The sequence below is a fragment of the Strix aluco genome, chromosome 3 (assembly GCF_031877795.1).
Source record: "Strix aluco isolate bStrAlu1 chromosome 3, bStrAlu1.hap1, whole genome shotgun sequence".
NCBI lineage: Eukaryota > Metazoa > Chordata > Aves > Strigiformes > Strigidae > Strix > Strix aluco.
This window is the reverse complement of record NC_133933.1, coordinates 74,656,513-74,681,750: the sequence shown is the minus strand read 5'-3', so window position 1 is coordinate 74,681,750 and position 25,238 is coordinate 74,656,513. Positions and strand designations below refer to the sequence as shown.

Genomic DNA, 25,238 nt, shown 5'->3' with positions numbered 1-25,238 from the left:
TTAAGTAACCAGGATCCATTTTTAAGTGTATACTGTGAGAAACCTTCCTTCCAAAAGATGCCCGAGACTCCTGTGAAGTATCCAAGGGCTGTCTGTACAGGGCAGGGCTAGGCCGTGACCCAGGGCTGCCGGCCCGGCCCGGCCCGGCTGGCAGGCACAGCGCTGGCCCTCAGGGGCGTCCCACGCCCGCCGGTAGCACCGTCGGGGCCACGGCGGGCTGTAGGCGGGGCGGGTTTTCAGCCACAGGTCCCAGCCGCCTCGGAGGGCCGTACCCCTTCAGGGCTCGAAGGGACAGGCCCGCCGGGCGCCACAGGCCACCGGCCGAGCGGGGAAGAGACTCCCGCCTCCTTCCCGCTGCCCACGGCACCTTCCTTCGAGGCCGCCTCGAACCCGCCGGAGCCATGAATTTAGCCCTGCCCGCGGCCAGGCTGGCTCCTGCGGGGTCCTCAGCGTCTCAGTGCCGACCCGGGGGTGGCACCTCCCGACGGTCACCCCGGCCCCGGGCACACGGCCGAGGCGGCGGCTGCTGCCCCCACCGCCCCCCGGCCGCCAGCGGAGGGCCCCGGCCAGGGGCGGCTTGGGGCCCCCGGTCGTGCGGGCGGGGCGCGGTGTCGGCTTCCGGCAGCCCCGGGGAGGCAGCGAAGGGCCGGGGCTTGCACAAGCCGCCCCGGGCTCGCCCCTTTCCTCCGCGCCGGGGCGGTCACATGAGCGGCCGTCGGCGGGCAGGGCGCTCCCGGCACGGCCAACATGGAGCGGCGGGGGGGACGCGCCGCCCGCTTGGCGCTGGGCCTGGCGCTGCTCTGCTCCGCGCTGGAGGCGGCGCCGGCCGGGCCGCAGCCCCGCTCCGCTGTGGGTGAGTCCGCCGGGGGGCAGCGCCTGAGCGGGGTCGGCCCGGCCGAGGCCGCCCGTGCAGGACCGGGGGGGTGAGGGGCACCCCGGCCCAGGGCCGCAGCCGCCGCCCGCCGTGCCGGCCCGGCTGAGGGAGGCCCGGCCGGGGGGCGCCTCACGCCCCTCCGTGCTGCTGCGCGGGGGACCCCCGGGTTATGTGCTCCCCCCTCCTGCGCCTCCTGTCCCTCCCCTCCGCGCTGTTGCCCGCAGATAGACTGCTGGGTGGTGCTCCCTGTCCCAGCTGGCATCGACCTCACGGGGCTTTTCGATAAGTAAACACATCGCTGTTCCGGTGTGGGGGGGCTAAAGCGGTTTATATTTAGCCAGCCGGGGTAGCTGGCGCTGAGGACGGTGCGGGTGAAGTGAGCCCTGCCCTGCCCTGCCTTTGGCGCGGTGTCGAGGCACCCACTGCAAACATTACATGTGGTTTCGGTGCTGTCAGCAAACCCACACATGCGCTGCCCGGCGGGATCCGCCGGACGGTAGCGTAGGGCAGGTGAGTGCTCCGAAGTAGCCTCCACAGGATTTTCGTTCCCTGTGACTCGTATGTGCTGCGGACTAAGCATGCAGTAGTAGTGTCCGGGCGTTTCCCTCTCTCCTGGTGGTAGGAGTCACAGTTCTACGGACTTTGAAGATCGCTGTTGGTCTTTGCTTTGTGAAGGAAAACTCCACAGGGTCCAAGTAGTGCGGTGTCTGCTCTTCCACAGAATGGGCATGTGACCTTGGAAACAATCATTTTGTATCTGTCCCGATTTCACAACCACTACCCCAGATACACCGCTGCCTTTCCCAAGTTCTTTGAAACTGACACAAATTTTGTTTTACTAAAACTTGAAGGCTGGTAGTCTAATACAAACTTAATTCATCCTGTTCACCATATTTCTATACCTCTCAGCTCCTTTATCCCTGCAGTGCTAAGTAGCAGTGTCTGAGAATGTGTCAGCCCGGAAAGAAATGAGTAGGTAAGGCTGATACACCTCTCTTCGGTGAGAAGCCCAGCCTCTTTTGCTGCTGTGACTGCTGGGGAGAAGAAGAGCTTTAAAATTTTTGCACACATGCTGTTTCTCACCTTTCTTTCTAGACTCTGATCTTTTATAGTAGCTTCCAGCCAGGGAAGGTCTGGAAAAATAATTAAAATGCAACTCCCTCTCTTTTCAGGTGGAGTGGAGAAGTCCTTCTATCCCCTCGTGTACTGCCCAGTTTCCAGATTGTTATTAATGAAAAGGAGCTGATTTTCTAGTCCCTACCAACCTCCATTTTTTTCCTGCAGATTAATTTAAACCTATGCCTCTGCTTCTGTTTTCAGTTTTTCTAAGCTGACTAGGTGAAGGACTCTCGTCAGGAATGCAGAACTCGCCCACACTTACCACACAGGCTAATCAACAATTTTTTAAATTTATTATTTTCAAAACTTGAAAGAGGAATAGCAGTAGACAAACTGGAGCAAACTTGACATTACCTGTGTATATCCAGTTCAAATGCAAATAATGGATTTTCTTTAATCTTTGTTTTCTGAAAACAGGGCAGTTCTGGCATGTATCTGACCTACATTTAGATCCGACTTACCACATTACCACTGATCGCACCAAAGTTTGTTCTTCTTCCAAAGGAGCCAATGCCTCCAACCCAGGCCCCTTTGGAGACTTTTTGTGTGATTCTCCATATCAACTTATTTTGTCAGCATTTGCATTCATGAAGGATTCAAAACAGCAGGTTTCATTCATGATTTGGACTGGGTAAGTGTTCAAGTCACTCTGCAGTTAAATCTTTTAACACTGGATAGCCATATAGTGCAGTAATTCACAAATTTATATTTCCACCAACAGATCTGAGTGTAGTGTCTCACAAATGCTACTTTTAAATAGTTCCTTTAGTTGTCTGAATGGCTAATAAGTGGAAGACTGAGTGAGAGTATAAGGCCTCAGGAACAGATTTCGATCTCTGTAATCATTTCTGGGTATTGTTAGACTGTTCATTAGGACATTGACCACATGACTGTATTAGTGTAAGTTAATAGAAATGATGCAGGGAGGGTGGGAAGTGGAAAAAACAAAAGGTCAGAGGAATAACTGGAACAGCTGTGGGACGTATTGGATTTTGTATGTCTTAAGGTCATTAAAGTGCGTCCCTTTTTAGAAAATACCCTTTATTTTATTTGGTTCTGTAAGAAGTAACTAGAATCAAGCAATACCAAGACTTATGTTTTTTGTTTATTTTTTTTTTTTAAAGTGTTTGAAGTTACCATTCAAATTCAGTGCCTGTATGAATTCTAGATCAGGGGCTAGCAGGGGGCAGGATAACAGTGTCGTAGATGGTGTCTCTCTCTTCATGACTATCACTCATAGCTGCATGTGCTTCTAAAGAAAGTGTGGTTTCACAGTCCTTCATTACAGTGTTTTGGATGTGTGCAGTCCCCTGTTGAGTAAAACGTTTACCTTTTCTGTGCTGATCTTCCGTATAAGAAAATGGGCATAATACTACTCTCTCTCTCACACAGGTGTTACCTGTGAGGCTTTGTGTGCCTTAGCAGTGGGACTGGAGAAAGAAGTGTGAAAGGGAGGCATATGAGTAGCTCGATAGTACCATGCTCTGTTACTTTCTAGGTATTCATAAAAGGTAGCATCAATTTACCCTTCTGCCATAGCAAAATTCTCCATTCTACCATCACATTTTTTTTATGATACATCAATGGATCAAAGAGATTAGTGTTTTTGAGTGTTTGCGAGAACTAGTTTGTTTGTCGATGGGATCCTTTTTGCTGGAAAGGTTATGTATGTTACGTCTCTTACGTCTCTTAATTTTGCTGGGGGAAGGGTGTTAAGAAATACGAATATGTAAAGACAAGTGATTAATTTATTCACTTGTCTTATTGTACTTCATTTTCAACAGGTCGTTGTTAAAAGGGGAAAAATAAACTTACGAGATTGTGCAGATGACAGAAGATACATAACCCAAACTGCATAGTAGCTCAAAATGTTGGAGTTGAATTAGTTTCTAAGAAATCTTGGTTATGATAAATGTGAATCATACAATAAACATTACTCTTTTGGGTTTTTTTTTTTTAAAAAGCCTTTGTGGAGAGCCTTTCGGGCAGTTCTATGATTTTAATCAAAGAGTCTATAGTAGTATTACATGGTAGAATGTAGATTTGTTTGCAGAATTTTTTGCCTTTCCGTATGTTGCTAATAAACCTTTGTTAACAAAGCCTTTTCCTTTTTCAGAGATAGCCCTCCTCATGTTCCTGTAAAAGAACTCTCCACGAAGTTGGTCATTAGCATCATTGGCAATATGAGCTCTACAATTCGTAATTTCTTTCCAGATCTTCAGGTTTTCCCGGCCTTGGGCAATCATGACTACTGGCCACAGGTAAAACAAGTTAGAAATTTGTTTATGTATCATATTGAGTGTGTTCCTAACCCCTCAGAAAGCAGGTGTTAAAAATAAGAGTTAAATTTGTGTGACTGTTATTCTGGAAAGAGTATTCTACAATTCTCCAATTAGCATGTAAAATTACAAATAGTTCCAATCAAGAACAGAGAGTACATCTCTCTCTGTGTGTTAAGTTAGTCAAACAGACACTGATGCCAGTAAAATCTGAGGTCATGCAGATTTACTGCTAATGGTTCCTCATGGCTTAGAACCACCAGGTCTCATCATAGTTAATACACGCTTATTTTTTTCTTGCTGCGTAAGTCATGCATGTGTGTACAATGACTTAATCTAACAGAAATGACACTTTTAATGGATCTTTGAGCCCGTGGTAGGATTCAAGGCCTACTGAAAGGCCTGCTGGAAATCTGTCTGCTGACATCACTGGATTTTTTTATCAGAGTAATGGCAGAATTTTTATAAAGTTCCCATAGTTTTGCCATTAATATTGAAAATATGTCTTTTTTCTTTCCTTATTGGACACTTAGATATATTTGCATTGATGATTTACTGGATTGCAGCTGAGGACAGTGCTTTTTTTACTTTCAGTGTTCTGTGAATATTGTTCTTGGCATAGCTCAAAAGTAAACAGTTGCTTCATGTGTCCTTTAAAGCTTATTGCGGGTTGATCTGGCAGCACACAGGACTGAGAAGCAAATTCTGTCATTGGATCTGAGGGGATCGGAAGGGATGTGGAGCAGGTTAGCTAAAATACTTTGTTTGAAATGCCAAAAGGGAATTCAGTAACACCCTTTCACACCCCCTGAGACTTTTAGTCCAGCTTTCTGTCTTACTCATTAGGCATATCAGGGTATATCTTAGTGTAGTAGGTGATTGTATCATTGTCTGTGTCATTACTGGAGTTAGTGATTCCCAAATCAGGGAGTAACAGAGGTGCTCAGACAGGGGAAAGGGAAATGTGAGAGACAAAATAAGAGCTAAATGTATCTTGGAAATGTGAGTGCACAAACCAAGCTGGGACTTCAGTCTCTTGTGTTTTTACTCTGGTAGTATAGCTTCAGCTTGTCATATGCACTGACAGGGGGCCAGGTTGGTTCACCAGAAACCACGGGTATTTTGATAAATAACACCTTAACTGAAACCTCACTCAGTTTTCATTTTGGTTTTTTTTTTTTTAAGTCTTGACAGAGAATAGTTGTCATTCAGCAGTCTCCTTTGATATAGAAGAAAAAACTGTATACAATAACCTTGTAGACAAAGAATGCAGTGACTTTTCCAACAAATACAAGTTTTGTTTGTGAAAAAAGATGGTCAGGACGGGTAGCAAATAGTATTTTGAAGCAGGCTGCTGATTGGAGTAACCATTGCAGTTCTCTCTGCACAAAACCACAGAGGAGTGTTTCTGTGCTACTTTGCTTTGAAATGGCAGGCTTCACCAGTACGCAGAACTGACATACTTTTCTGTTTGAAAAAGACCATTGGGATCAGAATTTCCCCACTGTGGGGTCATTTCAGGTTGTTGGATTTCTTTTTGCTGTTGATGACATTTCTGTTTTTCACAGGGACATGCTTGGCAAATGTCCCGTAGACTGGGAAGTGATGTGGAGCAAGCCACACGCTGTAGGCTGTTCCAGAGCAAGTGTGAAAGCTGCGTGCTCACTGTGCACAGAAGAATTTTATTGCTCTCTATTGTGTTCTGACCTGTCTGTCTTAACAATTGAACAGTCTTGGGTGATTTTTCTTGCAGAGCCTATTAAAAGTACTACTCAGGTTAATCAAGCATTGGGATACCTTTCAGATTGTATATTGTGACCTTGGTCTTTCTGCATAGTCTTACTTGTTTCAGATCCTTGCCCCTGCTTAAAACAAATTCCCAAACTGCTGTCTGATCCACAAGTTCACACAGCACTGTCTTGCCTGGGTTCAAACCACCTTCAGTCCATAACGTGGCCTCTTATCTGAGATCAAGCTTTGCTGTGTCTGTTAGTGACTGTTAGCTCTGGTTGAACTGGTGTGGCTCAAAGCTTTCTTAATAACTGGTATCTGTGCACTGCAAGCAACAGATGTCTGAACAGACCTCTGATTGCACTACTCCTAGACAGAGACTTAGTGCCTAAGCCTCTAATAACGTAGGTTTAGTTTCAAAGACCTTAGAAAGGTCAAATTTTCTGTTTAAGACAACATGCACTCTAATATTGTTCCTATTTTTTGACCTCTGTTTTTTTTCTTCTAGCACCAAGAATCCAAGCAGATATTTCAGGAAAGGCAAGGACAGGCTGGGATCTTCCTGTCAGGGTTAGATGAGAGAGTGGCTTTTCTCAGGCTGTGGCGCTTGGGCATCGCTTGGCTCAGACTGAAGAGTGCTACAGTCCTAATTAGAACCGGTGGGAGAAAACATGGACAAAACTTTCCTTTTACGTTTTAAATGCTTTGTTACTAGAACTACAGGATATCATGGAAATATTTGTGAATTTCACCAGAATGTTTCTGAGGGCCGTAGTGGAGTTTTGGGGAGCTGCTATGAACCCCAAGTTGCTTGAAAAATTCACCTGCTATGAAAGAAGCTCATTTTCAGGCTTTTCCTCCAAGACTATTTATTTTTAGCCTTTGAATCTTCAGTTTATATATTTTGCAGAGTGTATGGTTTTCCGCTCTGCTGTGCTCCTTCCTAAGGCTTGAAATATTTCTGGCATTAGTTTATCAATGTGTTAACAGGGCCATGCAATCAGTTCTGACTAAGTTCAGGCCTTTGTTCCTGATCAGCAATACTGGATGTTCAGAAGTCTTTTTTCCTTTCTTGAGTTCCTCCTGATGATGACTGGATACACTTACGTGTTACGCAAGAGGGCAGGTGGGATAATTTAGTGATTTTTGTTGTCTGTGTGTCTGAATGCTAAGACTTAGGCAGGTTCTGCTCTCTCACAGGATCAGCTTCCTGTAACTACCAGTGAAGTTTACAATGCTGTAGCGGATTTCTGGAAACCTTGGCTAACTGATGAAGCAATCAATACCTTCAGAAAAGGTAAAATATGACAGTAATGAATTGTAAAGGTAGGGCTTAGAGAGCTAATGTTTCTATAGATTTGTTCTGTTTGTTTAGCTAAGTCTTGTAGGATGAATCAGCACAATGGATTATCTGTAATGCTTTTCCTGGAAGAAGTTACTTGTCTTTTTGAATAGCAGTGCTTATATTCAGGGTACATTTATTCTCTTCTGATGCAATAATTATTGCTTTTTGTAACATATACAGTATTACTGGCTTTGTACCAAATCATGTGAAATACCTTGTTGCCTTCAAGATCTCATAATCTTGATAAATATTAGATAAAGGCATATGATGCATGAGAAGATTTAAATTTGGTTTTAAAAAAATTGATGAAATGTTGTTTCTGTTTTGATACTATATGTATTTTAGAGCATATTGAATAGGCACATATTTGTTCAGGTTATGATAGCACATAGTCTTGGTGATTATACTGTTAATTGCATTGTATTTGTGTCCAGTTTACTAAACTAGGAGAATATTGATATCCTAATTATGATTTTTCTTTTTAGCAAAGGACTGAAAAGTTTAAACCAATTTCCAATCCACTCAAACATTAGGGATTTGGAAGTTGTTTTTGTGTCCTGAATGAGAAGGAATTCTGGGTAAGAGTGGAAGTAGAAACTCTTAACAGGAAAAATAAAGCTCAAAGGGGCAGACCTTACATTAAGGTATATTGTTATAGCTCCTGTTCCCATGGCTCCACTGAAGTCCATGAACTATGAAGATGCACCCATTGAAGAAGATCTCTATGCTATCAAGCTTTTAGGAGCTTGGACTGAAAAATGGGATCTTTACTTTTCATCATATTCCAATCTGAAGTTAAATGACTTAAAAAGTATGAGACTACTAAACTCAGTCAGTTCTTCATGGAGGAACCGATATGTTTGCAGTATTTCAAGAAATGTGGACTTTTTAACCATTACTGAATCTCTCGGTGTGGAAGAAATGTTACAGGGCACTTCTTACATGTCAGTTGGATAATTGCATCTGAAAACTGTCAAATAAACACAAAGGCAATTACAGGCAAGAATTCATAAAAAATTCAGTGTCAACTTCTCCTACTAAAATGTTGCTAAAAACAGATTGTTGAGAAGATCTGTTGTGATAAGGTGATTCACGGCTTGAATAAACATACCATACTCTTTTATTAGAAAGAGTAAAGCTGGGTATTTTGTCAGTGCTGTATTTTCATTCTGAAGTTCTGCTTTGAAGCTTTTCATTTTTCAGATTGTGTTGATCTTATTTTCACAGGTGGCTTCTATACACAGCTGTTTGAAACAAGTGATAGCTCTCAACCACTCAGGATAATCAGTCTGAACACAAATTTATATTACAGCCCCAACAGTGTAACTGTGAATATCAGTGACCCAGCCAACCAGTTTGCCTGGCTGGAGGCAGTACTAGAAACCTCTTCACAGAAGAAGGAAAAGGTAGGCGCTGTGAACAGAGCCCATCAGCCTTATTTGTTTAAACTTCAAAAAGAAAAAAAGTAAGAAGTAGAGACATTGAAAATATAAACATGAGTCTAGAAGAGTATTAATGCTGCCAAAGATACCACAAGATCAAAATTTCATTTTAAAAATAATTCTTCCTTGAATATGCACATTATACAGCAACACTTAATAAAATAGTTGAGTGCAGCTTCTCAAATTATACAGTAAAATACCTTTTCTTTCCCACTATGTAAAATACTGTAGAAGCCAGGATGAGAATATTTAATACTTCCACTTTTGTTCCTGACTCTTTATTCATAGCTGTTAATTTTGAAATGCGCACCCTTGGCCTGAGACAAAAGCTAGCATATTTCATTTAAATTTTTATGTAATTACAAGTATCAAAAATAGAAATTAGAAGGGAGCTTGTCAACCACAAAACTTAGCCAAGCTGCAGCAATTGCTATGATTTGAGTGTTATAATAAAATGTCTTATAATACTTAGGGTTTGAATTGAGGTTATAATTGTTTGCTCATGTTTGATTGATTGGTACGGGGATTGGATCATCATTTGGCCAGAAAAAGTGTTTAGTTTGAAATGTGTTTACATTTTGCTATGGTACTGTAATTTTAAAAATACTGTATTACAGTCAGGAGAAAGGAGAGATTTCCCTTCCTCATAAAACCTCACAGCGTATTAGTTGGCATGTGCAGTTGGAACCAAGTCTTGACCTCAGACAAGAGGGATTTTAGCTAGTTCTTCCATGTTTCTGGTGACTGACCATTCAGGCTGTGTAATATTCTAACATAAGTTTTTCTTACTATCCCTTTGAGATGCCAAATTATAAGTCTTGCCCTAGCAACTTACTTTTTCATTTGAAATAATTGATCAAATTTTTCTTTGGCCTAAAATCGCATACAGATTTATTGAAACTTTTTTCCCAAGAATATACTGAATTCACTAAAAAGAAATTTTTTTTTAAATTATGAATGTAAACTTTCTTGCTGTTTGTATTTTGTATAACAAAATTGTTGTGATTTACAGCCTTCAGAGTGCCATTTCTAAGACAGCATTATTATGAAATTGTGGTAACCATTTCTAAGTTACAGCTAAAAGTGTAAGTTTCAAATGAAGGTGCTAATTGTGCTTTCTGTATCTAATTCCTTAGGTATATATAATAGGACATGTACCAATAGGATACTTGCCATATGCAAGGAATACTACAGCTATCAGGGAGTTTTACAATGAGAGACTGGTAAAGATTTTTCGCAAATACAGTAGTGTTATTGCGGGGCAGTTTTTTGGACATACACATAGAGATAGTATCATGGTCCTCCTGGATGAAGAAGGTAATGATACTTGTTGAATCATTCATCTTTTTTTTTTCTTGATTAAAAGCAAATTAATACTTTCTTGCATGTTCTTACTAGTCAGCCTCTGTTATAAATAATTGAAAAAGGAAATTGAGAAATACTGCTGTTTATCTACAAGTGTTCAAGCCTCACACACCCAATTTTTTTCCGAAGAGAACCTTGCAAGGCAGAGTGTCTTTTTTTTGTTGAAGTCAGAAGAGACTCCCCAAGCTTCCTATTTTTTTTAATGAATGCTTATGCCTAGACAAGAATTTCTAGTCTTTCCTCTCTGCTCTCTTAGTGACATGGGCAAATTATACTAGCCAGTTGCTATTGTGTAATGTGTCAAAGGGAATGTTCTCAGGCCAACTAGACATGCTCTATGTTCTTGTGTTTCCTGCATCATTACTGTGCCTCTCTGCTGAGTTCCCTGCTGCTTCGAAGTTAATTAAGATAAGAGTAAGCAGGAGGCAGGGGAAGAAAAGTCTCTGCCTGTTGCATCTCTTAGATCAGCTAATTTCCCTTCAGGAAAAGCACCCAGGTTTAAAAAATGTTGTTTATTGCTTTGAAATCCCTTAGTTTTAAGCATGGGCATGGCTGTATGGAGCACTCTGACATCTCTAACAGAAGATCTCTAACAAGTAACTGGTTCAATATTTGTGTCTGTACCATAGAACAGTGAGAGATTGCTTTGGTTTATGTAAAATACTGAAATATTAATGGACTCTTTATCTGTGATTTATATGAACTCATAAAAGCAATGCCCAAAATGCTGACTGGGGTAACAGTATTCTAAATAATTTACCTTTTTACGTGGAATTATCATGGAATTAATCTCCAGTAAAAAGGAATCCAGCCCCAGTGAAAGTGCTGGCTTTTTATATTTTTTTAAAATGGTATTCGAGGCAGTCTTAAACCTACATTTGTGTCCCATTTGTGCATGAAATAATCACCTCTACTGCAAATTTCACTGAGGACAGACTGTTCTTGGTGCCTTGTCATTACAGTTTGCGTGTGCAAGTAACTGTGTCTAAATTATTTTAATAATTTTGCATGTTTTGACAAAATTTAAACAGTGAAATTACCTGTGGCTAAATACAGTTTGTGTTTATCTGTACAGTTTTAGGCTGTCTTCTATTCATGCTATTTTACTCCATACAAAATTCCACAGAACTCAAGATAAATATAATATTGTAACCAGCATCAGTGTCCTGAGATACAGAGCTCAGCTGTATCTTCTCCAGAAGAACCTACTGATTTCCATGCTTTCAAAGCTTCTGCTCATACGTGGAAACTGACATTGTGATTTCACTACTGTGATGTTGTCAGAGAAAGGAATAGGGCTTCTTTGTTGTTCCACAGAGAACCTCTCAATATACTTACCTGCATATTCTGTCTAATTAAAACCGGTGTACCTCCTCATGTTTCAGTTGCTGTAAAGATCGACATTCACATAATAGGTGCTGGGCTAGTTTAGATAAGTGAAGTCAAGGTCAGGTGATGATACCCTGCTGTTTCTAATAACATCATAGATACATAAAACAAAAAATGCTTAAAGCAACATGTAAAATATAGCATGGAAACAGCAACTAAAGGTTGTGCATATTTCTTCAGTAGAAATATGCAAAATACGGAGAGCTTACATATAGACAAGACCATTTTGCACAGGTAGTTGAATTGGTGGGAAGCCTCTAGTATAGACAAACTTAACTGGTACACAGTGGAATGTGTACTGCGGTATTTTACACAGATTTGGGTCTATCCAGTGGAAGTATAGAAGGAGTTCACAGTGATATAGCTAATCCGAGGAAAAAAATGCTAATGTATTTAGTCACTCTGGTTCTTGCTGTGTTGGTTCTCTATAAAAACATCTGTTTGAGAGGCAAATGATTGAAAGGAAACTCTTTCTTCACCTTCCCTCTTCCTGCAGAGAAGCCAGTAAATTCCTTGTTTGTGGCACCTGCTGTAACTCCAGTGAAGAATGTATGGCAAATGGAGTCCAATAACCCTGGTGTCAGATTGTATCAGTATGATCTTCTTGATTATAGTTTGCTGGTAAGTAAAGATTTTAAAGCATCATGTAAGACTTTAAATATGGTGTCATTAAAAATTACAGTGAGATGTCAGGCTTTGTAGCATTATATCTATTGGTGGGACTGGTGCTTACTCTTATTTTTCTTCCTGGGCAAAGGAAAGGAAATCTGAAAGAGAACTTGGTCAGTCTTTCTGTGCCTTCAGGACTAACCCAGTACTTCCTGTTCTCTATGGAATATACTTATGACGTAGAATGAAAGACAGTCAGAAATTTTCTGGGCAGCATCCTAAAAGTGTTTGCAGTGAACTCTGCAAAGGTGAAAAACGTTAAACTCTGGGCTCGTTTACATAACAATGCTGTTTGCTGGTGGTAGCCTGAGCTTTGGGATGCAGTCCAGGAAATGCTTCTAAAGGGTGTAGAAGAGCAGATGAAGAAAAGGACTTTTAACAAGGTGATGTCTTTCATAATCATGCACCTTCCTATATAGAATTTATACTGTTTATAGGAAATTGTAGATAAATTTAGAAGGAAAAAGGTACAATACTTCTATTCTGTAGTCTCATGTGATTTTTGGAGGTAAAGTGAATCCTGTATAATTATTTTGGCTCTGAATGACTTGGATACTCTCTCTCTAATTTAGGGTAAAACCTTGACCTCACTGAGTTCAGTGATGTGGCATCTTGCAGCTTGACTGGGTCTGGGGTTTCCCTCAGGAGACTTGTGCTAATATAGGCTGCTCCTTTCTTGTGCAGATTTCACTCCTGCACCTCCATCTCTTCCTTTCCCTCAAATTCTCCCTGGGCCTTCTTTTTCTGTCCATTCTGCCCCTCAAGCAGTGCCCGCAGAAAAGAAACTTCAGGATCTCTCCCTTTTGCCTCATTCCTAAAGCAGACATGAGCATAGTGGAGTTTGGTTTACAGTTTGGACAGGAAAGACCTCTAACACTGCCACTGCTGCCATTTGTGGCTCTTTTTTCTTCTCCTCCCCATCCCCCCACCATTACCACACTGCAAGGACCAGCTTTGGGTGTAAGCCCAGCTCTTGGGGTGGGACGTGACCTTCTACTCAGTTGTGAATAATGAGGAGTGACAGCTTCCTAATCAATATATCACTCTAGAGACTTAATGAAGCAGGGAAGAAAGCAATACAGCCATGCCTATTTTTTTCTTTCTTTTTTTTTTTTTTTTTTTTTAACTGTAGGATCTTTGGCAGTTTTATTTGGACCTCAGAGATGCCAACAAGAAAAATGAATCGAACTGGAAATTAGAATACATTCTGACTAAAGCTTATGGCATTGAAGACTTGAAGCCAGAAAGCCTGTATGAAATGGCCAAGCAGTTGTCTGTGCCACACAGCACACTGTTTGAGAAGTATTACAGTAACTTCATTGTGAGTTATGACAAAACCATTGTCTGTGAAGAGGGGTGCAAGACCTGCCAAATATGTGCAATCCAATATTTGGATTACTCCTCATACACAGATTGTATCAATCGGGAAGCAATGTGGAGATAAAGTCTCTGTACAATTTATGCTGGTATTGATTTTAGCCTGTGATTTAAAGAACCTGCTCATCCTTTCGCTCAAGCACTGACATGCAGACAGGGAGCCTTGGGACATCTGTGAATTTCAGGGGAACAATAAATCTTCCTAGATCTTTCTTCTTGTAAACGTGTTTTCCTTTCACATCTAAATAAAAGTTTACTGGCTATGTAATAGTGGCCAGATATTTTGCTGTTGTTTCAAGTGTTCTGTACCCTATGTAACAGGCTGTACCAGTAAGTGCGAATAGAAGTTGCTCACTCAGTTCTTTGGAAATCCAAGTCTCATTTCTCAGGGTGTGTAAACGTAGGCAATGCCATTTCAGGCATGGGATTTGTATGGGGGAAGGTTTCAACCATCTGCTGTCACAATTTGCAAACTGAAATCTGCAAAACCCGCATTTGCTGAGAGTGGAGTGCAGTTAATGTTTTTGATGCAATGCCAGTATTAGGTATCTCCCTGTGCCAAGTTTCCTTTTCCTTCTTAACCCCTTAAACCTACCTCTGTTTAGAGGCATATTCTAAAGCCAGCATGAAAGTGACTTAATGGAACACAAACTTCCATCCTGTAAATACTTAATGCGTTTTTTTTGGAATGTGTTTGCCGAGCACAAAGAGCTTTTTTTTGAATTATAGAGCTATGTATGTTGGTACTGCTATCAAGTAGTCTCCTGGTACGAGATTGTGCAGCAGACCATAAATCAGGTTTAAATTGATGAACGTCACTAATTAGATATAGCGTATACATTTTCTGTGCAGCACAGGGAAACATGCATGTATCATGGTGTCGCTCAGGTTTTGTTTTTCATAGAGCAGTCTAGTACTTAATGTGAAGATTATCACACGTATGAATTTACAATTGCACAGACCACTTCTTCCTCTTCTGATTAAATGTGTGCACAAGATAATATTAAGGTGGCCATTTATCTAGTGTGTATAACCAAGAAGGACCTTTACCCATTTTTCTGTCACATCAAGAGCTCTAATTTTTGAACCTTCAATCAATATAATACCATACAGACCCTACTCTGCATAATATTATTCCAGAGTAACTAGAGCTGTAGAAGTGGTTATGAGACAAATCCAATTGCTAACTGTTTATTTTCATGAGATTAAAGGCTTTGCTGTAGCTGTTGAGGAACTTTCTGGTTTTGTTTCTACTCAAGCTTGAAATATTTAGCAGACTATTTCCAGACAAATGTCCTAAGTCTAGTATTCACAACTGTAGACGCAGATACCTCATATTTGTCATGCATCAATCATTCACAGAGGAAATGGTTTGTTAAATTTGCATTCAGAAACAAATCCTCCAGTGGCACTAATGTTTAGGAATGCCATTAATAATGCACAGTAGGCAGCCCTGTATTTTAGATTCCGTGCTTGGAGAGAGTATGGTGGGCATGTTAACTCTTTAGAGCTATCTGCTCTGGCAGATCTTGAATGTATCTGCATATGTAAATAACCTGAATTGACGTGGGTTCTGTACAGACTGTGACTGTGAGGAAGTACTGGAAAGTTTCAGTGCTGAAAGCTGATTGCCTGTGTGTTGGATGTGTTTCTTGGTGGCGTTTCTCATGTTCATTAAAAAATGCCTGTGTTGCCAGTATCTGCTCTCCACGGGCAAGCAGGCAAAGTTGTGGGCGGATAGCATAAGGGCAATTGCAGCTGATAGGATAGCTGAGCTTCCTCCAATTTGCCAGATGGGTTTTGTTCAATTCAGTCTTGTGCTTTGAACAAGTGTCTCTTTTCTCATACTGGTTTGTTTCTGTGAGTTCTGTGAGTTCTGCTTAAGCTTAATACCTACAAGACATACTGGAAACACTATAAAAATTACCAAGTTGTATTTTTCCATTAAGGACTTCTTTACTGCTGAACTTTAGGGACATTTAGCTGAACCACGTGGCACATTAGTAGCTACAGAACTCTAGGAAGAGTGGTACTCTGGTGATGGGTTGTTGGGCATCTTGCTTCTTAGATTTCTTTACTGTATGTGTGTCAGTAGATGCTACTTAGTGAGCATGAACAAATAAATGCCTACAAATATCTGATTAGCAAGCTATGATCCCAATATACTTTTTTTTTTTTTTAATCTGGAATTGAAGCCAAGAGTTAGATGGCATCAGCCAAGGAGGTTGGTTTTGTTTCAGCCAGAGGGATATATCCACCGGGGTGTATCCTCCCAGGATACACCTTCTTATGCAGGCTAGCATTCTCTACTTCTCCTCTATGTATGCTCGTGCAAGTGCCAGCATAACTGGCCAGGAAAGATCCAGGAGTATATTTGACTGCATCATCTTGTAACTCAGACATGAAGGAGAGCTTCTAGGAATGTTACACTGTAAAAAAAATGAGATAAATCACATGAACAGCTTAGATGGCACCTGAGTGTAAGGGGAAATAGAGGGCTACCATGATATTTTTGTTTCAGGTTCCTACTTTATTCATGGATCTAGGAATGTTCTAAAGGCCAGTTACCCTTTCCCGACAGGAGCTTTTTTAAGTAATCATGGAAAACATCAGAGAGACGTGACCTGATAAGAGTTGCTGACTCCTGTAGATCAGATTTCCGTTTCACTTTTCATATGATATTTTGTGGCCCCATCTTGAATGAAGGATTAGGGGGAATATTTGTAAGGCCACATTTGACAGAAAGACAAATTACACCACCTAGTGGAGTAAAACCCATTTCATTTATCTGCAGTTAAACTCGAGGCATATAAACAAGTAATTTATCAAATATTCTAGGATTTAACTTCTAGTTTTTGAAGGAAGTGCTGCTACTTCTTTGTAGCAGAACTGCCATGTAGCACGCTTTCTCTGGGTATTAAATGGTTGCTGGCTCCTAGAGGCCAATGCCAATTGATGGGTCCTGAACCCTGCTGTATGTGCAGGTCTTGGCCCACATCCAGGGAAGAACTAGGTAAGGTGTGCTCAGAGTCCAGCTCAGCTAGCCAGCAGAAAAGGGATGCAATGTAAACTAAAGATCTATTCCTAACCAGGCTGGTGTATCCTTCCAATTAGTTTCTGTGCTTTTAATTCTCTCCTGGAGTTAACTGAGGTTATGTCTACATTAATGGGTACTGCAGCCTAATAAGAGTGCCTTCTTTAACAGGAGAGCTGGTGTTGAGGAGCTGATGCACTGCTGCACATTTCATTAGCAGTTGGAGGACATTAGTTGTACCCTTGAAGTGCAGCTGCCAGCTGCAGATGCATCTGAAAGAGTGCTCTCCAAGAGCACTCTGCAACTTGAATAAAAGCACAGTAAGTGGGGATGATCAGTAAACTCTGTTCAAAGGCGTGTTCCTGATCCAAACTAAAGTGAAGGTGCACCCAGAGGCCAACGTTAATTGCTTTAGATTGGGGCACTCAGTAGTGTCTGGATGTGATCTCATCATTTCTATTGTTTTTCACTTGCCAGCCTGAAGAAATTGAAATGACTGGAGGAGATGGGCAGTGAGTGAACATATTGTTAGTAAAATTGAAGTGATGAATTCAAGTTGTCTAAAGACAGAAATAAGTAACTAAGTACATGTAGTCCTTTGTGGTCCATTTCCTGTGTGGACAAATGATGAGCACGCATCTTCAAGGAAAAGTATCTAGTTTAACACTGTCATGTTTCCCTCTGTGGAAACAGCAATCTCAAGAAGGTGAGTTGTCACATCGGTCTAAGAAAAAAACCTCTTGAAAATTTCTCTCATGCCCAGTCAAGAGCAACTATGACAATGTCAATGAAGAAAGGGACTGTAACTGTCTAAACAAGATTAGTTGGTTTCCTTCCTTATTTTCCAAAAGCTGAAGACTAGCTTTTATCTGCTTACCACTACAGCTTTCAACAAGAAAATACTGCTTTAGATAATTCACTTGTCATCTGTCAGCTCCAGCTTTCTTGTTCTACTGTAGGAACATCCTACCTAGGAATTCTACCGGTTTTGTTATTTGCTGCTCTGGAAAGAAGCCTAGTATAAAATGCATGTTGTTTTCATACTGTGTGTGAAATATCACAACTGTAGAAATTCAGAGAAAACACATAGAGAAAAAATAACCAAAAATGTTAACTGTCATATGTATGCTTAATTAGTTTCTGGTGGTTGTGGGAATGGCAAAGGCACTATACTGAATGAACATTGCTGGTGTGCTACTGAACACTGTACATCAATTCCTACAAAAGTAGGTATCAGGAGAGTGGTCACAAGTAGGATGGAACACGCAGTAGGTAGATGACTGAAATCATAACAAGGAAATCAGTTAAAACCAAAAATGATGAAAGTGAAACCACTGGAAATGTGGCAAACCCCAGCACCAAGCACTCAGTGAAGCAGTGGAAAGAGCACTGATGTGCTTACAGACATGGCCAATTTACAGCTTTTCAAGTGCAATTTACGTTGCCTTCAGTGGTAGAGCTATATTGAAAGACTGACTGGAAAATTTTTCTATTATCTGCATTTCTATTGACTTCTGATCCGAATCTACCTGTCAGATGTGTTACAGCTCATTACTGAAATATTCCTCCATCATGTCTGGCAGCTTGCATTGGTTAAGAAAATTGGACGCTGTTCTTGTACCCTATAAACTCTTTGTTGGATTTTAAAGCAACTGTTCAGACATAAGGAATAATTAAGCTGGAGAAATTTCAAATGTCGAGCTGGGAAAAAAGTTTTTCCCATCCTGAAAACCATCCTGAGATTTCAATATTTCCCACTGGAATAAAATCAAGACCTTGTTGAGGTTTTAGGCTGGGATTTGCACCTGAGCCTGCCACCTTCCCCCTCAGACACACTTGCTGTGCATCTGTCATGGTGTTGACTATGCCTTCTCCTTCTACCCTGGAACTGAACAGCTTTCTAAATTAAAATTTTCATTGGAACTAGTACATTTATATAAAAAATCCTGATATTGACACAGCATTTTCCACTGAAAACTGTTAAGCAATTCTCAAGAACTTCTCCCACATGCTATAAAGTTTGATGCCTTGCCCGTCCAACACAGTACATGCCAATGGATACACTGCAACAGCTTTTTTTGTCCTGTATAATCTATGATTTTTCATAGTTCATGTGAGCCAGATGACCAGCTGGTAAAAACTGACTTTAGGGCACTGAAATAAGTGAAGCGATAAATTAATTAATAACGTAATGAATAAGCCTACTTGAGATTCAGGAATTCAGGCTTTTTGAAAATGCCAAAAAATATTTCTGTGTGACATAAAGCAGTCCCACCTGGTACTGAGCAAGCAGACTCAGGTAGCAGTAGTAAATTAGCTGTATCAGTATACTGCTTTTCCAGGAATAATTCCCCCTGTAGCCCAGAGTGACGTGATAACACAGCTATTCTGCTTCCCCTTCCAAGCTACCCTAGATGTTTGCCTATATAGCGTTAATTTATGGCATGTAAATACATAGTGGCAGACTTAAGCGTACAAACCCAAATCAATTGTTCTTCCAGGTCTTCTGGTTTGGTGTTTGTTGACTATAGATGAACAACCCTTATACAGTGTTTCTAGGGAGGTGGGGCACTCTGCATCTTGCAGATTTTGGAGTTTACAAGACAATTTAGAAATGCCTGAGTCTGCTAAAGGATGGCAATTTCTCTAGGTTCTTGTATAAGCATTGAACCCAGAATCTCCAATGTTCAGTCTAGCAGGATCTTCCTTCAAGTGGGGGTGGTGATAAAAACCTGTAGTTGTGTCATTCAGAATGCATGCAGAGAGATTCTTCTTCCAGATGGGTGGGGTACCTTAAAACTCTTGCATGCTGCTCTGGCTTTTTTATGCCTTATAAAATGGGAAGCATCCATTTTTAGACACTTTGAAAAGCCTTCCCTGGCCAACTTCTCATTCCTGTTTTGTTGGACATTTCAGGCAGAACTTGTCCCATATATTAGAATATTTTACAGCTAGGAAAACTACCATCTGCCACAAAGCATTTTTAAACCAGTTGAAACTTGAAACTTTGGTAAAATATCCCACTAAAAGATTCTGATATTGTTGCAGTGGATTGCAATGAAGCATGCATTTTACCTAGCCTTAACCAAGTCACTGCAAAGAGCATTTAACTTAGTCTCACGGGAGGGAATATTTGATGTTGTTTTTACATCAACCTAGATGAAACCTTCCAACATTTCTAACAGACTTTGTTGATAGCTAACAAGACATGTTTCAAGCTGTCTGTTCTTAACAAAGTCTCTTCATTTGGTTTTTTGTTCTGTTTTTTTATTTTTTTTTAAATCTAATTGAAAGTATTTATACAGAACTTGAAATTCTAGACAGGCACAGGATTTTGCTCAGAATAATTGCCAGTGTACAATGGAGGGCTTTTCTATCGTATTTTTTGTGTTTCTCCCCTCCTCCAATCCCCCTCCCCCTGGCCAAAGCAGATTTCTGCTAAGCGGTGTCAAAAAACCATAGCAACTATCTTGTGACAGAGCTGAGGAGGTTTTGTTCTGCAGAGGACCCATTAATCACTTATATTGCCCCCATCCAACGTGTTTCTGGGAATTTTCTGCTGAAAACTGTTGCTAAATATTTGTCTGTGAGAAGCGCTCCTCTCAGAGCCACCCATGGGGGAAGCGGAGTGTGTTACTCGTAGTGCGAAGTGTGGCCCTGTGGGGCTCTAGGGATGGAGGGATTCCTACTACCAGGAGACGGGAGTGTTCAGTCCTGCAGGGGAAGGAGGAGCTGGAGCAGGTGCCGGAGCAGGAGCAGGACATTTGCCTGGGGAGCAGGCTGGAGGCAGGCCGGTGGGGCAGCACACCTTTAGCCGTCTTGTCAGGGCCTGCAGCTGGGCAGTTTTCCATCGTGGTGGGTGCTGGAGACCTGCTGGTTGCTCAATAGGTGCCTTTACTCATTGCAGTAACACAAGGTCCCCGCGCTCGGCAGCTAGCTGGGCAGCCACGACTCCTCGGCCCATCTCTCTACTCAGGATTTTTAAGTTACTCCTTTGAGGCCCTAAGATTTCTCCCTGTCACTGAATCATGTTTCCTCTTTTATTTAATTGCTGTCAGCTATTACTTGTTGTTTTTTGCGTATTACCAGTTCAAATCGAGTTTTCAGTGGAGCCCATCATTCTAAATATGCCAGCAATTAAGCTTTGACCCATCAAAACATTCAAAAAGTTCCCACTCACTCACTGCATTTACTTAGTCCATAAAACCTCCCAACTGCAGCACAAATCCAGCTCCCTGGAGTTTGTATTCTTGAAGATATTAGCTGTCTATGACACAAACATCACCTCAGATAATTTTGGGAACTTAGAGTCTAGAAAAATGAATAATTAGGACATTTGAACATGGCTCGTCCTGTATCCTGATGTCAGTATTTACCCCAAGATACACAAACAGTAAACGCCTTAGAACAGAAAGTATTTCTATGCCCTGATCTTATTTGCTACTTTCATACAATTATACAGAAAAGCAATTGCTGTGTGATCAGCTGGGTAGAGGCAAAAGTGGTTGATTGTGCATGAAAGAGGGGTGGCCGTCAGCTCCCCCCATCTTCTGGAGTGCTGTTTGGATGGAAAATAAGATCCTGTCTTACCTAATGATTTATGTGAAAACATGTCAGTGCTTCTCAATGCCTTCAAGGAGATGTTTTCCCACAGAAATTTGCATATCTGCCCTAGTGCTGTCTTCACATCTTTACACCAGGCCATGTTTTGCCACCACTTCTCTTTATGGGACAAAGATTGTATTAACAGTCAGGCCCTCATAGAGTGCTGTTTCCTTTGCAGATATGGTGATTCCCTTTTGTGGCCCCTAACTGCATTCAGGGTCTCTTTGCTTTGCTTTCTCTCCCTTCGCCTCTGAGCTGGGGTAAGTCATTTCATGACCAGGGGAGGTGAAAATCTCTTGCTTCAGATGGTTACACAACTGTTACTATACTGCTGCTAAACAAAACCTCACAATAGGTTTTTTTGGACTATGTCTCTGATACCCCTCTTCTTAGGTTTGTTTTCAGGTGATAAACTTTTCTAACACCTTGTATGATTGTAGGTGGGGTGACAGACCAGTGTCCTATCCTTAGATTGCAAACGGTTTAGCTCTGTGTATTGTACTGCATGTCCGTCTGGAAGTACAATCTCCATGTTTCCTTTGTTTAGGCATAAAACACACCTCTCCATTTATGCCAGCATAAGGAGTGTTTAGTGTCTTTTTAAAAATCTGACTTCAGGAATTTTGTTTTGTTCACATATATGAGCGATGAGAGTGTACACTTGAAGACATAGTTCCTGGAAAAGAAAGAAAGGTGTGGTGAAAAATGTGAATTATGGTGCTAACTGGCTAGGTTGACACCTAGGTTGGCATGCTTAGAATTTGGAGCAACTGCAGTGAGATCAGTGTGAAGTCTGCATCTACATCATTTAATCCAGAGTATGAGAAAGCAAATAATACATAGACTGCAAACTATGTTTTCCATTCATTTGTTGTGGTGAAAAAAAGCCTTCACATATATGCCAAATGTAGAACTAGAAATAGCAAATTAAACTTTTTCATTGTGTAACTAGACAGGTCCTATACTTGTTATATTCATTGCTTCATTCGGTGCCTGCCATTGTGGTTTTCAGTGTCTGGCCAACTTTTATTTCAAGTATATCCTCTTATTTTTATCTATCCAAATTTAGCGATACTTTGTCACTCACTGATATGCAAAATTATAAACCACTTGAATTTAGTGGTTAGGGAACAGACGCTAAACTTTATATATGCTATGTGCAATGCATGTAAAATCATGAAAAAATTCCTTCTCTTTTCCATTGCAGGCCTTCAGGTGCTCAGAATCAGTAAGAATTTCAGTTTCGCTGTACAAATGTTACTAATTACCCTATCTCACATTTTTACTTCTGCTTTCTCTATTCTGCCTTCATTGCTCTCCCAGTTATAAATTACTAGTGTTATGAAGAAGGCACACTCTTCGTTTTGTTGAATGTTGTAAAATATTCACTAGAATCATATAAGAATTTGTCCTGCTGCTGGCAGAAAGCAGCCCTATAAACAATGTGCTCCTTTGTTTGCCTGAAGCGTAGTAACAAATGGATTATGCGTAACAGCCATCTATAGGGCTTTTATTTCATCTCCATTCAGGCTCTGCGTGTTTTGCACTGCTTTTAATGAGGCTGCCTGAACTATGGTAACCCCACAGTACATTTGTAAGCAGGAGATATTAGATGAATCAGCCCCTTCCAGGACTGCATTATGAGATGATCTGCTTTCATTACAGGATTTATTTTATAGGTGGCAGACCTCAGCAAGAGGATACTGCGGGCACAAGCAGCACTTATCTGCTCTGTAAGGCCAAGTTCAGGGTCTGCATGAATGTGAATCTGCTTTCCCACAGTCAAATCTGCATTCGTCGTATGGCTTGAAACAACCTTTTTTGTGCATGACCTCTCCTTTGCTCCCCTTCTGCTTCAGACTCATACTGGAATGATTGATAGTCCTTTATAAAATACTCCATAAAGAACTATTTTACTTCCCCATCAGCATGAAAGCTTGGGTCCCCACACAGAAAACAAATACAAAACCCAGCATCTCACAGCAGAATGAAAAGCCTCTTCTTCCTTCTGCCTTTCTGAAGTGTGAAGGTTTCCTCTCTGGAACTGGAAATGTTTATTCCCCAGCAATAGAGCTCACTGCTGTCAAAAACAGCCAAACACATATACATATAAGTACAGATAGATGCCTTCTTTTTTCTCTGGAGGCCTATGAAAGTTTTACTTTTTTTTCTCTCTTTTTTTAACATTGTTTAGAAATTTTACCACAGCAAACGAGGATTCACAAGTGGCATAGTGCCCTATTTAAGTCTTTTGTGGTTTGTTTGAATGTAATCTGTTCTCAAGACCTTCCGTTTGTTCTGCTGCTCTTCAGTCACTATCAGAATCAAAACTGGGTAGTTTTTGCATTGGAAATAGTTACAGTATGAGTAATTGTAAGCACAATAACAAAGTAGATAAAAACAAAGCCACGTGGCAACTCACAGGCCTCATCTTCCTCCTCTCTGGACACATTTTCTGTATGCTGCTTGAAGTGTTTAGTTGTTAACAATTATAGCTCAAGAAATTCTCGACTTCGTAAATAGAAGACCCAGTGAAAAAATGGGGGTGGTGGAAGAAATACAAGAGATGCCATCTCTTTGGATAACCCCCAAGAACAGGACTAGAGATTCAAGTCTTGAAGAAGTTGCTGTTAAGTTTTCAGGTTTCATGCTTGGAAGGCGGCTTTGGCAGGGAATTACTGGCAGTAAGGTAAAATCAGGTTGAACTGTGAATTGCTAAGTCTTAATAAGAATTCTGACAGCACAGGGCTGCAAGTAACACCTTGTGATAATTGTAGTCTTTGCTAGCTAGCAGCAGTGAGGAGCGAAGCCCTGAGATTAAAAGTACCATGAACAAAATGGGAGAGGTCATAACAGAGCTTGTTATTATAGGAAAAAAAAAAGTCTAATGATGAACACAAATTAACAAAGAAAACTGCTTGGGGGAAGATTTTCAAATTTTCTAGATTGTGGGTTTTTTTTTTCTTTCAATAACAAATCAACCCAAAACATTGCTCTTCCAAGCTCCCTTTTGTGTGAAAACATACAGTGGCAAGCTCGGGGAATTCACCAGCTATTTTATTTTTAGTTTTACTTTTTAATAGAGAAATCCTTTCAATTTTTCCAAGCACTTCTAATTTCTGATTTTACTAGTGCAATTGTAGCCCCTCTGCTGCATAAATCTCCTGCTGTCATAAATAGGTGTATGTGCGTGTGCATGTATGAGATAGGTATACCAAGGTAAAAGAGAGACAGACCCTGAATGTACTAATGGATGCATGGGTTTGCTGTAGTATCTGTTTTGGCTTCATCATTTTTTATGTGTCAGTCTCCAAATGCCAATACCTGGAAATGAGAGACTGAACTGCCCAGAAGGCAACTGCTGATCTCCTGAATGAAAATGTTCATTACAGTTTATGTGCATGCACTGTATGTCATTGAACTGCAGAAATAGGCAGCACCTGCATACTCTTGAGAAATGGTCTGTAATAGAAAGAAGATTACAAATGGATTTGGAAGCACTTAAAAAGGCTGATGAAAAACTTGAGGGGAGGGCTTTTTTTAATGAATATTTGTGTTGCTGGGTGATAAGCATGGGTTTACTTAGTAGGGCTTTAGTGTTTATTTGTACTTTGATTCTATGTTTTAATGAATATAAAGGCATGCAGATCGAGTATCTGGACACTTATTTTCATTATAATTAACAATTAATGAATTAATTTCCAACCTTTAATTAGGCTGAATTTAAATACAGCATGTTTCAAACTCAGGACTCTGGAAGGCATTTAAAAGGATGAAACTGCATGCTGTCAGACACCTATTATACAAGTTTAAATGATACCATGTCTTGGGTGGTTACATCTGAAAGGTAACTTGACTGGTACTTTGGAAGTTCATCCAGTTTTAAGATGAGAGAAGTTTCAGATAACATGGAGTGCTTAATCCTTTCCACTCGTTCTCCTTGCCTTTCACTTAAGGTCTAATATTCTTAGAAAAATCTGATCATATGCTTTCAGTGTCTTGCCCCTCT

The 25,238-nt window shown here is 40.9% G+C and overlaps 1 protein-coding gene across 4 annotated transcripts; it reads left to right on the top strand.

The window, feature by feature from the left end:
• The first annotated feature begins 633 nt into the window (after nt 1-633).
• SMPDL3A (sphingomyelin phosphodiesterase acid like 3A) lies at nt 634-13,871 on the top strand. 4 transcript variants are annotated; one of them, XM_074819215.1, is made up of 9 exons: nt 1,241-1,384; nt 2,411-2,624; nt 3,386-3,491; nt 4,110-4,254; nt 7,204-7,300; nt 8,576-8,754; nt 9,927-10,107; nt 12,041-12,165; nt 13,346-13,871. In XM_074819215.1, the coding sequence occupies exons 4-9, from the start codon at nt 4,177-4,179 to the stop codon at nt 13,655-13,657; spliced, it is 972 nt and encodes a 323-aa protein (XP_074675316.1). In that variant the 5' UTR covers nt 1,241-1,384; nt 2,411-2,624; nt 3,386-3,491; nt 4,110-4,176; the 3' UTR covers nt 13,658-13,871. The 4 variants fall into 4 exon arrangements, with proteins under 4 accessions (XP_074675313.1, XP_074675316.1, XP_074675314.1 ...); XM_074819212.1 differs by lacking the exons at nt 1,241-1,384; nt 3,386-3,491 and adding an exon at nt 634-853; XM_074819213.1 differs by lacking the exon at nt 3,386-3,491 and having other exon boundaries at nt 1,242-1,384.
• Nucleotides 13,872-25,238: the final 11,367 nt, after the last annotated feature.

Excerpts from the sequence above, each read along its gene's own strand:
- SMPDL3A (XM_074819212.1), top strand. The coding sequence starts at position 748 with ATGGAGCGGCGGGGGGGACGCGCCGCCCGCTTGGCGCTGGGCCTGGCG. Across the intron at positions 4,255-7,203 it reads ATCATGACTACTGGCCACAG|GATCAGCTTCCTGTAACTAC; the intron begins GTAAAACAAGTT and ends GCTCTCTCACAG. Across the intron at positions 7,301-8,575 it reads AATCAATACCTTCAGAAAAG|GTGGCTTCTATACACAGCTG; the intron begins GTAAAATATGAC and ends TTATTTTCACAG.